We start from the raw sequence: 13461 nt of genomic DNA, 5'->3' as shown, positions 1-13461 counted from the left end.
CTGGCTGTAATAAAATGAATAAATCTTTAAAAAAAAAAAAAAAAAAAAAAAAAAAAAAAAAGCTATAGTTTTATTCTAATTCGACTTTGCTGTTCTTTTTTCCTCTCATTTTCCACAAGATTGTCACTCATCAGTGAGGCTCTCTGCTTGTAAAATGGTTGCTTAACAAGGCACATGATCTGGTAAAAGCACTTTGCTATGTTTTGAATTTTTGTCAAAAACATATTTAAAGTGTAGTAATTAAATGGAAATGTCACATGCAATTACTAGAGCTTTCTTGTGCGTTAATGGATTTTAGAGTAAATAACCACACTGTTTATACTGTCTCAGTCTTTAAAAAGAAATAGCATTGTACATTCAGTTACTATTAGATTAATGATGAAGAATTCCCTGCCACAGTTTTAAATACTTTTTTCTTTTTTCTGTAGTTGCACATGTTAATTTTATAATGGTTCTTGATACTGTGGTTTTCCACTACATGTATAAACCCTAATTCTTCATTTTACTTTCCAATTGCACACTGACTGTTTCAATTATTTGAAGACTCTTTCACAAACTATTAACTCCCCTTTACCACATAGGTTACGGTTATAACGTGGATTATTTTCCTACTCAGAATGCTTCCAAAATGTCTTGAAGTCAGTGAATGAAACATTTTGAGAACTATTTTTCTGATCTTATGCCTACTGAAATGAAGTGTAAGTGACATGATTAGATATCACAGGCTCTTAGGTGTTCTGTGATTGAATCAATTTTCCTTAGCTTTGAGGAAAACAGATTAGTTGCTTAATTTTTAAGGACATAAATAGAGATAATAAACATTTTTAGTAAGTAAAAAAATTTAAATTCTTCTGATAACAAGCTTATGAATTAGAAATCAATTGGATTTAGCTGGATTCACATTGTACAATTTAATTTAAATATAAAAATCATTTTAGTATAACCAGGGGATTGAATGTAAAATGATTTGTAATCTTAAATTGTATCTCTTAACAATGAGCAGGGCCCATTTTTCTAGAATATTACAAGGAAAGATTCAGGCTTATTACAATAGTTAAGTAGGAACTACTCATTATTTTCTGATCCACTGTTCTTTCTTCAATAGATTATGTGGAAAAATTTCAAAGTCTTTTCTCCTGTCTTATAACATCATAGATTTTAGCAAGTAACTTAAACCTATTTTTATTTGGTAAGAGCAAGAACATTAGAAAGGACCTATAATTTTTCTTCAATACTATCCTTGGACATTTTTAACAAAAACATCAGATTCAATTTATGTGAAATTGTGATGAAGTTTTTTATTCACTATATTCCATGCTACTTATTCTTTCTTCTGTAAAATTATGATGACTATTGAGGGATGCTAGATAATTTCCCTGAAACAAAAACCTTAACAAAACATGACACAGTCTTTGAAGATAATTACCTGTCACTGAATCCTCTGCATTGCTCAGTTTTGACCTGACAAAATTTAGCAGGATAAAACCAATGTTATAAGCAAAAGTTGTTTACGAAATCGAGAATCACCTTAAGCTATCTTCCTATTTGGTTTTTTTAAAAATAATTTCATTTAATTTCTTAAAATCTTACAAACAAAAAGCAGCTGGCCATTTTACATACAGTTTTTATTTTTAAATTTAAAGCCACTAAACACAATTTCCAAATATATACGCATGACAAAGCACGAGGAATTAAACTCACAGAGCAGGGTTTTGTCATTGGTGATGGTGTTGAAGTGACCATCTTCATTTGCACACCAGTATTATGTATAACTGATCCTAATTTTGATTATCATCTTTCTTTTCACTTGTTAGTTCTAAGTAAGTCATCTTTCAGTTTCCACCTTATGTTTGGCTTTTGTGCACACAAGGTGGTTCCTTTTGAAAGTTAGAATGTAATAGATATGTTTCACAAAGTCAGTGTGACAAGAAAGCATATAGTGTTGATTATCTGTTCAGCAAGGTGAACTGTTAGTGTTTTTTTTTTTTTTCCCATCAGGCATTGACAGTAACTGAAGTATATGACAGCTTTTATCCTACAACTTCTGTGGTTTTGTCACCCCATGAAAGATGCAGGTTACTCAAGTTTGAAATGGTGTCCCATCTTCTGGGATGGTAAGAAGTAGGAAACAGAAATCTCACTACCTTTTCTTTTCTTTTGAGGCCAGTGCCCTGGTTCAGCAAGTACACACTGAACCAAGGGGGAGAAAGAGAGTGAACAGAGGGAGACTAGCCAGCCTCAGAACCTCTTTCCTCAAAAATCAAACAGATCCTGTGAGTGGGCAGGACTTTGTCCTCAGACCACAGATTACTACCCCTGGCACAGTGTGACAATGCACATAAGGGGTTAGGTGGTATCCTATAATTTAAATTGCCCTTAGTTTTGTAAAAACAACAACTAACATTATTCAGGAAACTGGAAAATTCAAGTGTACAAATTGACTAGTGGCCCACATGCCCTAAAATTGTGAACAAAAGGTATAGAGTGTATGAATAGGAAGTAATGAGATTGCTTCTCCTATGTAGCCTAAGAATTAATCTCATTATCTTCCACTAAAACTGTAAACGATCTGTTGATAGATATGTGTTGAAAACCAAGTTGTATAGATAACTGTTGCTGTGTAGTTTGAATAATGTGCTGATCATCTGGGCCAATCAAAACTGGTCCTTGTCCCTCTGATAATGGTGTTCTAGTCAGTAATTTACTAAAAATGTGTCAATGATTTTCCCTCTGTCCTGTATCTTTTTATGACAAACTAATTTGGTAGTTGGGAAAATAAAAGTAATTTCAAAATAAAAATATTTTAGCATGCAATATTTTAGGCATCCTGTGGTGCTGTTAGTCTTATCCATATTATTTACATCACAACCACATATGCTATTTACAGTTCTACAGTTGTTTGTCTCCTTGTATTTTTAAGGCTTCCAGTAAATATTTACAATTTTGTCAGATACATGTCAGAAAAATAAATTTAAATAGTTAAATACTCTTGTAAGCAAGCTTTCTTCAATGGCCTTATCTGGATATCTCAGAGAAGCACTATAATCAAGAATCTTCTACCAAATTTCCTGATTCCTTAAATTTCAGTCAATACATTTCATGAGCATTCAGTTGGAATTATGCATATGACTGTTAATAACCAAGAGATTACTTTCATTTTCCCATCAAAATATCCAAGAAGACCTGAAGTTACTAGGAGTATGAGATGTGCAACATGTGGAGTTTAGTTGGTATTTTGTTTAGTGATAGATAAATCGTTCTCAAGTAAAAAGTTGAACTTGATCAAGTAAGCATCTGACTCCACTACAATTCACGCTCAACTCAAATCATATAAACAATTGATAACTACGATTAAGAACAACTAATACCTAAACTCCTATCCTGTACCAAAAAATCTGATTGTCAATACTCGTAAGAAGTGTATGACTAATTTAATTTGTTCATTCTGAAATCATTTGTCTTATTCATTATTCTCAGTTGTCTGATTTGGTGCATTTTCAATTTGATGGTTAAGTGTCATAGCAGGTTTCCTTACTGAGCAGATCTACTTTGTAAGGTGTCATCTTTTATAATTGGTGTTCACCTATCTTTAAGAGTTCAGTAAGTGGAGAGGAGACAATACGTCTGGATGTTCCAACCCTATTTCTGAAAGTTTCCACATTATATCCAGGAAATTCAGTGCCACTCCTCCTAGTAACTCCATCATTACCTCTGAAGACTTGAGAATTACCCAAAGAAACGCCACCATTGCCCCTAGGAACTCCAGGAAAATCTGTGGGGATCCCAACATTATTCACAGAAACTCCAATATTTCCCTTAGGAATTCCGACATTAACCATTGGGACACCAAAAGTATTGCTGGAAATTCCAGTACTGCCACTGTGAAGTCCAACTCTGTCTCCGCTAATTCCAATCTTATTGCACTTTGCAGAATTCTCAAAGCTTGGATTGACAGGAGGATGCTCGCTGGAACCTGACAAAATGCCCTTTTGCCAAGCTTCTTCAATGCTCTTCTTTTGCTTTGCATTTTCTAAAATAAAACAGCAAAAATTAATTTTTAAATGATGGAAGATTGATTTATGTATTGAAAAGAAATTGAATATGAATGATAAAGATGCCCAACTTTGATCCAATCAACCTCGATAATTTAGAATCACATGACAATAGCACCACAGTATGAAACCTTTGGTTTAGCAAACTAGCATCCAAAACTGTTTTAGGTGTAAAAGATGGACAGAGAGAAAATAAAGTTCTGACTGAACAGGTCCACACAGTGCCTAGGATTTGGAGGGAAAGCAAAATAGAGAAGTAGGGAAAAGATAGGGGAATAGAGGTGGAAAAGTTTATGGTGAGAGGAGTGCTGTGTGGGAGGATAGTAGCACATGAGAAATTACAGTGGAAGGTGGTCCAAGGGCTTTGTTAGGAACAAACAAGCTTAGTATTCATTTTTTTTCCTTTTGTGATATGAGAAACCAATGCAGTCAAGAATCCAGTGGAAGCATGAAACCATGAGAATGGGGGCACCCAGGAATTTGCAGAAATCTTGGATGTGAGATTGGGATTGAGCAAACTGTGTGAACATTTTAATGGATGATATGATCTGAGCAAACTGCGTTATGCTCAAATGCCATTCACTAATAAATAACTTCCCAGAACCAGAAATATGCATAGAAAGACAGACAAATCGCAATATGGTGAAATTATGACTTCCAGACAAAGCTGGGGTGAGATTTCACGTTTTTCTCTGAAACTACGTTCAGTTGCCTGATGGGGCTACTTCTCAACAGAGTTCCAGTTGATAATACTGAAAGAATTAGATTTTCAGGTAGTTATTTGGAAAATAAAAGTTACCGAGGAGAGTCAACTTCTCTGGAAAATTATGTCATTTACTGAAGTTGTATAGAATGCTCAAAATTCTTACCTCTTTTGAGCAAATTATGATCACTTGGGAAAAAGAAGCGTGTCTCCTGTGGATTCAGTGTTAACTCAGTTGTATTTCGGTTTCGGCTGCTGGCATCATAGTATCTTGGCAAACTTTGACTTCGCTGCCGCCGGAGCTTGGGCTGCTGGGGCAGCAATGGGAAAGGGCCTTCCAAAGCCCGGGAATGACGACCCCTGGGAGGAGTGGTTGCTTGACTCTTCTCTGCTGCTGGAAGATGAAGTTGACCATTCTCCCTGGCCTCTTCTGTGGAATTGGTTTGGAGAATATGGAGCCCTTCACTGTTCAGTGGTGCTTCTAAAAGCTCTGCCCAGGAACGCCGGAAGATGGATCTTTCTCTGAGAGGATACATGCTTCTTGCTACTTCTAGGTCATCACTTCCTGGGGATTCTGCATTTTCGGGAGATTCCAGCCACAGATTTCTTGGGGTTCCTGGGTTACTGTATTCTGAGGATGGTGAACATTTATTTATTAAAGCCTCCAGGTGTATAAACCCAGTGAAATTCAAAGTTGGAATTTCTGTATCATCTAGCTCCTCCTTGCCAGGCACACCAGCAACAAGCATTGCGGTGCCTTTCCCCCTTTCATCTGGACTGACAATTCCTGTAACGTCTAAGCGAAGAGATTCTAGGACCCCTGGAGATTTAATTGGAATTTTCTCTAGGCGAAGAAGCCCTGAAGTTTTTGGTCTTACAAGGGCAATGCACTCTAACTCCTTAGTGGGTGGGGTGGTGGTAACCATCACCACCTCTCTGATAATCCCCAGGTCCCTTGGAAGGATACCTTCACGAGCTTGTTGACTGGAGGCCTTAGCTGATTTCTGTTGTTTTTGTCTTCTGGCCTCTTCCCGAATGTCCGCATCAATAGGCCGAAAATAGATGAACTCATCAGACATGTTTTGAGCACGTCTGAATGGGAAGTTTGGATTGATAGAAACAATCTGAAAGAAAGTTCCAGTTCAAAGAAATCACATTACCTCAACACACGGAATACTTTAAACTCCAGTCTTCCAGCACACATTTCCAAATGCAAATACACCATCCAGAGTTCCTAACCCCCACCCACCTGCTTAATGAGATCTCACCTCCAGGCCAGAGCCCACCTGACTGAGCCTAAGGCCAGGTATTACACTATAAGAGACAGCCCCTAAATCCTAGAGCTCACTGAAGTTATTCAAACTGTACCAAATGGGTTTCTCCAGTCCAGTTGCCCCTTCCATATGTTGACCTTACCATATTCTTGTACAGAAATATGTAATAATAAAATAATAGACCATAATTAATATACTCAAATACTATAATCACCCTTCTAGACAGTACACTTCAACAGTTTTTCTTTTGTTTTGTTTGTGTATTCACAGTTTGAAAACTATTCCTGCTGTCTAATTCCAGAAAATTGTTATCACCCAGGAAAAAACCGGCAGGACACCAGCAAAAATGTTGGAGAAAGTAACCATGAACATTTTCGTCAGAGTAAAAGCAATGAGAAAACAGAAAACATAAGAAGTGATTTTCTTTTCAGAATTCTGATAATTAACAAAAGGCTTACAGCAATAGAGTCACTTTTTTAAGGAAAAAAAAAGCTGAATTTTGGAAAGAACAATGAGCTTTATTGCATTTTAATTTACTCTCTGCCCATCACCAGATTTCTCGCACACGCACTCAAACACCCAGTTCTATGATAGATTTGAAAACCGGCAGCCTGCAATCATGGCGAAAATAAGGAACCTGGTGGCCGAAGGTGAAGACAGAAGGGACTTTACTCCTTCAACGAATTATATCTGAACAAAGTGTCATCAATTGACCTGTTTGCTTTCCATCTCAATGGTTTTGCTTATTCTGGATACAGCATATAAATTATACAAATTTGTGGCCTTTTGATTCTGGCTTCTTTCACTTAACAGATGTTTCCAAAGTTCATCCACTTTATGGCATTTACCAACACTTCATCGCTTTTATGGACAAATAATATTCCAACACCACATTCTGTTGATTCACGTTATAGTTAGTTGATACACGTTTGGGTGGTTTCTATGTTTTTGCTATTAAGAATGATGCCAATATTCACACTCATGTTTTAAGTCTTTGTATGAATACATTTTCATCTCTTGGCTACATGCTTCAGAGTCTTCAAAGTGGAATTACTGCATTATGCTCTAACCATTTAACTATTTGTAGAACTTTTAGATCATTTCTCAAAGTGGTGACACTGTCTGATATTTCTTAGAAGTCTTTTAAACTTGTGTTTAACTTGGTTTTCTTCCAAATATATTTTAATAATAACAATTTTTAAAAAAAGCTTCATTCTATCCATTTGAAAGGCAGAGTTACAAACAGGGAGGGAAAGATACACAGAGAGAGAACCTCCCTCCACTGATCCTTTTCCTAAATGGTCACAATGGTCGGGTTTGGGCCCTGCTAAAGTCAGGAGTTTCTGCTGGGCCTTCAACGTGGATGCAGGGACCCAAGCACTTGAGTCATCATTTGATGCCTCCCATGGTGTATATTAGCAGAATTGTGGATCAGAAGTAGAACTGGATGTCTGATGGTAAGGTAATCCTCTGCCCTGTGGCACCAGCATCCTATTTGGGCACCCATTTGTGTCCCAGATGCTCTGCTTCTCATTCATCTCTATGCTTGTAGCTTGGGAAAGCAGTGGAGGATGGTCCAAGTCCTTGGAACCTTGCATCTGTATGAGAAACCAGAAACTCCTGGCTTCAGATGAGCTCAGCTGTGGCTGTTGCAACCATTTAAGGAGTGAGCCAGCAGATGGAAGACCTTCTGTATCTTTCCTTCTCTGTAAAATCTCTTTCAATAAATAAATAAATTTTTTTAAAAGGAGAAGTGGAATTGGGTTTCAAACTAGTCACTCAGATATGTGTCGTCGGCATCTCAAGGAGTATTTCAAATCCTATACCAAACACTTGCCCCAATTATACCAGTGTTGATCACCTCAGATACTGCAGCAGTATGAATGGGATATAAACTGTAATCCACATTCTTTTGTTATTTTTCCCTAATCTGTTTCCTGAAAATGATACTCAAATTCCACACTAGGAATGTTTATTTAGACACTGCTTTGTTCATGAATACACTTTTAAAAATTACTAAATGTGCTAGCAAACAATGGAAAATTTGCATAATCCTTTTTTTGGCTATCACGGATCAATGTTGATATGTTGACAATACTTACGGTAGCTGCTTCATAGCAATTGTTACACCAAATTATAGGAAACTCTCTTTTCAGGGCCAAAACACATTTCGCATAAATCATGGCACCAATATGCTGGTACTCTGTAAAACAAAAGAGAGCTCTGCTTTTGAAGAATCTATCCAAAGTTAACTTGCAGACTGGAAAACTCTAGAAGCCTTCAATGTATGTTAGAGCTTGAACAGAAGAAAAATACTTTCAAAAGGAATGTTTTATCCTTTTTTTTTCTTTTCTCCTCCTATCACATAGCATCTTAGCTGGTAATGATAATGGCTGTTATTTTTCAACTACTCTGGAAATTTTGGGTATGTAGGCAGTCCTACTGGTGCACATAGGATTTCATTAAATAATTATAAACTGAGATTACTTTTGGCAATCCAGTAACTATCAGTTTCAAGAACAGTAAAACTGAGTTCATCTATGGAAATAGTGAATATTGTAACATACATAGGCTGCATTTTTCCACTCTGTGTATGTGTGTGTGTTTCTGGGCAAAATAGTTCAGTAAACAGTTGCTAACATGAATATTTTTTAAAAGTAAAATTCTTCCATTTACTTATTCATACTTAGTAATAGGCTCCAATTTTACAAGTAAGTTACAGTGAAACTTGTTGTCAGTAAATATTGGAGTTTCAGAATCCGGTAACGCTTGCTTTTTCATGAATATGCGAATTAGTAAAAATGTGTATGTTTTGCTGCCTAAGCCTCTTTTGAAAGTCTTTTTCCACTACTTTGCAGATCAAATTACTTGCAAGATTTTAAAAAGCCTATTGGCAGCAGTAATGAATGCATGAGAATGTTTTCTACAATAAGAACTTTTGTTTCCTTGGTCTCAAAAATCAAAATCACTTTATAAATGACCCTTCTATCAGTGAAAGTATGAATTCATTAAGGGTACTGAAGAATTCTAGGGACTATATAAATTAAATTAATCCAAATCTGATTTATCATGTAGACAGAATTATATATATATATAATTTATAGGATTTGCAGTGTCTGGAGAATAGGTCAGAAATTTGTGCTTTGACTTATCCCAAGAGGCAGTCAGGAAACCCTAGGTATAGCATATTTAAAACATGCTTCCTATTTTAATAGATCAACTGTCTCCCCCAAAAGATTATATAAGATGTTGTGGGAAGCTAGGAGCCTTCCTTCTACCTGCCAAGTGCGTAGGTGTCCTTGAGGGGCATGGGGACTCAGGCTGGGGGATAGCGGAGCAGAGCCTAGTAACTCCCTTGTGTATTTGGGTCCCAGGCAGATGGCTGGGTGGGGGGGCTGGTTAGGGTCCCAAGCTGTGGTATGCTAGTGGACTGGGCTTGGGAACTCATTAACATGCTTGAGTCCCAACTGGGCAGAAGGTTGGAGTACCTGGTTGGCACATGTGCCAAAGGGCTATAAATGAAGTCCTGGGTGGGCAGAGCTCCAGGCCCGCACGCCACCCCACCAGAACCTCAGGCTATGGTGACCAAAATGCTTACGGTGCAGAGGCTGTGGATTGATCAGGGAAGGGGGTATAGGATGTGTGGGAGGGGACCACTGAGGGAGTATGTTACAGGTGAGGAATGACTTCTTTTGACAAGACCATTGTACTTGCAAGTAAGCAAGGGAGTTGAGGCCAAGCAGTTTGGAGGAGCGAAGCTAGAAGGCCTTTCTGGGTCAGACCAATGCCATTTGCCCACGTGGAAGACCTGAGCTGGACTAGTTAGAATTGACCACCACAGACCACCACCCACCGTTGCACACTAAAGATAGGACTGGGGACCTACCTGGCAGGGCTAGATCACAGTACCCACCAATGGGTGTCAGAACAGGGAATAAGAAACATTAGGACCATGATGTTAACCAGCACATGAGAGAACCAGGTCTGGGGGCATATGCGGTGGGGGATATATAGGATCAACCCTGCAGAACTTCAAAATTCTCTGGTTTGCTCAAGAGCTGGTGGTAATGATGGGTTGAGCTAGGCATGATCATAGAACCCCAAGACACTCATGCATACTGGGGTTAGGAATAGGCCAGACTGGTCCAGACTGTGGTAACTGTAGGCACATCAAGAATTCAGTGTGAGGTGGTCCAGGCTGGGCCACAACATCTACAAGCTCACACAAAGGCCAAGACAGAGGGGTCAAACTATGTCAGGTAAAGACCTAGCACCAACTGGCACAGGTGTGACCTGGGTCTGCAAGTGGGGCTGGTAGAGGAACTTGGGGAAACTCCCCTGTTGGGCCATAGCTCCGCCTAGTGAGCACATGATTCAGGGCCAGTTGTTAGTTGGGCTGGGCAAGGTTGCTCAAAGCTGCTCCACTTGATGGCAAGTGTGTGAGCTGGTTTGGGGGTTTGGTGGGGCGGACTGGGCAAGTCCCAACCAAACCATAGCACACTGGCATGTACAGGAGTCAGGATGGGATGTGGGCAATGCTGGGTTAGGCTATTACACCTACCCGTTTGCATGAAAGTCAGGGATGGGGGCAGACCAGACTGGGCCAGGCTGCAGCATGTGATGGCTAAGGACAAGATGGGAGTTGAGCTGTTGCCAGACTAGGTCAGAGTAAACCACCAACACATCGAGATCTGTGGCTTGGAGCAGGCCTGGTCAGGGAGCTAAGGTGACACCCCGGATGGGTTATGGTTCCCACTGGTGAGCATGAAAACTGGAATGGGGGGGTGTCAAAACAGGCTGGGTATGGCTGCAGTAACCTTGGAAAGAATGTGAACTGTGTCTGGGGTGTGCCAAACTGGGTTAGGCTCCAACACCCACTGGTTATAGCAGAAACCAGGGTGGGTATAGGATGGGCTGGGTAGATCTTGGCACCTGCAGAACCACATGAGAGCTGGGTCAAGGGGTGGGTCAGAAATGGCTGGGCTGTAGCAACCAGTAGTAAGAACTGGAATGGTTGTGGGCCAGTTGGGCAAAGCCACTGTACCTTCCAGGACAGGAGGTGGGCCATGTCGGCCTGGGCCAAAAACCCACCGGTGTGATGAAATCTACCACTGGGAGGAGACCTGATAGAGCAGCTTGGGGAACTCCTCTATCAGGATGCAGTCTCTGCATATAAGCACAAGAACCAAGGCAAGGAGCAGCCCAGACCAGGCCAGATTACAGTACCCACCAACATTCTTGTGGGTCATGTCTGGAGGCAGTCCAGGCTGGGACAGTTTATGACACCCAATGGCAGATATGAAGAGCAGAATGGGGTATAGGAGAGGCTAGGTTGGGCTGCAACACCAGCTGGTTCACATTAGGGCCAGGACTCAGGGCAGCTCAGACTGGGGGTAGGCTGTAGCACTCACCAGCATGAGCCAGGCCAAGCTACAGCATCTGCCAGCAAATGCCAAGGAGAGGCAGGCCATGCCAGACTGGGTCGCAGCACCCATCGGCACTTGTAAGACCCGAGAGGCAGGGAGTGAGCATGATGGAGGGGCAATGAGGATTGCACTGCTGGATCACTGCTCCCGCTGATGAGCATGAGACCTGCCACCAGGGACAGGCCAGGCTGGGTAGGGCTGCAATACCCATTGGCCTGCAAGTGAGCTGGGTTAAGGACAGAGCCAGGCTGGGATAAGCGACCATATCCACTGGTGCATGCATGAGCCAGAGTAAGTGCAGGCTGGTTAGGCTTTGCCACAGCATCAGCTGGCAAGTGCTGGGACTAGAGCAAGTCCTGTCAAGCTAGACTGCAGAACCACCTAGAAATGTGCAAGATCCAGGGCTGGGAATGGGCCTAGTAGGGAAAGTGTGGACATCCATCTGAGGGGCTTCAGCTCTCATCTGTGAGCATGGAAACCAGACCTGGGGATAGGCCTGGCTGGGCAGGAAGTAATACCTGCCAGCAGAAGTGAGAGCTGGATAGTGAGGTCCCTTGGACTGAGCTAGACTGAAGCACCCAATGTGTGTACAAAAACTGAATGGGATGCGGGACAGACCAGACTAGTCTGTTGCACATACTGGCATGTGCAGGAACCAGGGCTGGGGATAGGCCTGGTGGGAGTTATTGGGGTTTCTCTGACAAAGCTGTAGGTCCCACTGCTGTGCATGAGGGGCAAGTGTATGGTGGGCAGGGTTAGGCTGGGCTGTAGCATCCATTGGTTTGCATAATAGATGGGGCTGGAGAGAGAACTCACCCAGCAACTGTAGCCACTAATGTGTGTGTAGGTTGATGTAGGTGACATATTAAGCCCATACTGGCTGGCACTCACAGGAGTCATGTCTGGGGTCACCTCATTCATATTTTCTTTGGTTTCACCCTCCCCCCACCCAATTGAACCACTGAACTGAGAACTCCAACCACAAGGAAAATCACAGGGTCTGTGGTCTGAGCCTGGAGTGCATGTCAGTATTGAGCCTCGTCAGTTGCTGAGAACAGTGCAGTGGATGGTGTGCCCAGATGCACATTGGGGATACCGTAATTCATCGGGACCTACAGAGGACATCTAGTACCATAGCAGAGGATAGAGGGCAGAACAAATTGGACAACTCTCCTGCCAAGTGCTCACAGCAAGTATCTGGGCAAATGGAGACTCTAAGGTGGACTACGAGAGCCAGTGGACCTTGGAAACATTTCTTCATCCTTGGAGCAACAAAATCAACAGCATTTCAGAACTATTGAAACAACTTGAGTAGTACCCTTGGAGCATGCTCCACATTGGGGACTCGGATGAGATGACATCAGGTGGCCGCCCCCATTCCTAAGTACTGATGTGGTTAGGATACTGGGTGTGGCTTCGCCCCTTCTTTTCCCTCTTCCCCCAGATACAGGAAAAAGAAAAAGTAACTTGGAAATAATGGTCTCAGCCACTTTTCCCTATTCTCAATCCTTGTTACCCTAGTCAGTGGTCCACATGGGCCTGCATCCTTTGCAACTATGTAAACATCATCAAAAATACAATTAAAAAACTGTAAGAACTGAAAAAAAGACATTGTGCATTTTGATATCTGTTTGAACTCAATTTTAGAACTATTTCAGTACAATTAAGTAATATTTAACTAAATGCATTATAGTAAATCATCAGACAACCATTAGAATCTGTCATATATGGAAAGATTTGATCATAATGTTATTTATAATGGTCATTTTTTAAAAAATTGCACAGGTGTTTGAGACATTCAGGTCTTTACCTGCATTATCTGCTGAGTCTCCAAAGGAGGAACCATAGGCTAACTGTAACATTTGTCCAACCCAGCTGAAAAAAATCACGGAGAAAGAGTAACCATTAATATCAGACAATAATCACTGAGTGATCTACAAGGCACTTTCTCATTTAATAAATCAAGCATAAGAGGTAGCAGGTATCATGTTATTATTGCTCCCCTT

General features: G+C 40.8%; 1 protein-coding gene across 1 annotated transcript in view; it reads right to left on the bottom strand.

Annotated features, from left to right (window-relative positions):
* Positions 1-3566: 3566 nt before the first annotated feature.
* Positions 3567-13461, bottom strand: part of LOC101530799 (uncharacterized) — a 315911-nt gene continuing 306016 nt past the window's right edge. The window contains 4 exon segments of the mRNA XM_058659130.1: positions 3567-4030; positions 4922-5879; positions 8132-8232; positions 13266-13330. Of these exon segments, the coding sequence (XP_058515113.1) occupies positions 3567-4030; positions 4922-5879; positions 8132-8232; positions 13266-13330 (1588 nt within the window).

The sequence above is a fragment of the Ochotona princeps genome, chromosome X, assembly GCF_030435755.1.
Source record: "Ochotona princeps isolate mOchPri1 chromosome X, mOchPri1.hap1, whole genome shotgun sequence".
Lineage (NCBI taxonomy): Eukaryota > Metazoa > Chordata > Mammalia > Lagomorpha > Ochotonidae > Ochotona > Ochotona princeps.
Note: the sequence above shows the minus strand (reverse complement) of the source record. Positions and strands in the feature narration are given on the sequence as shown.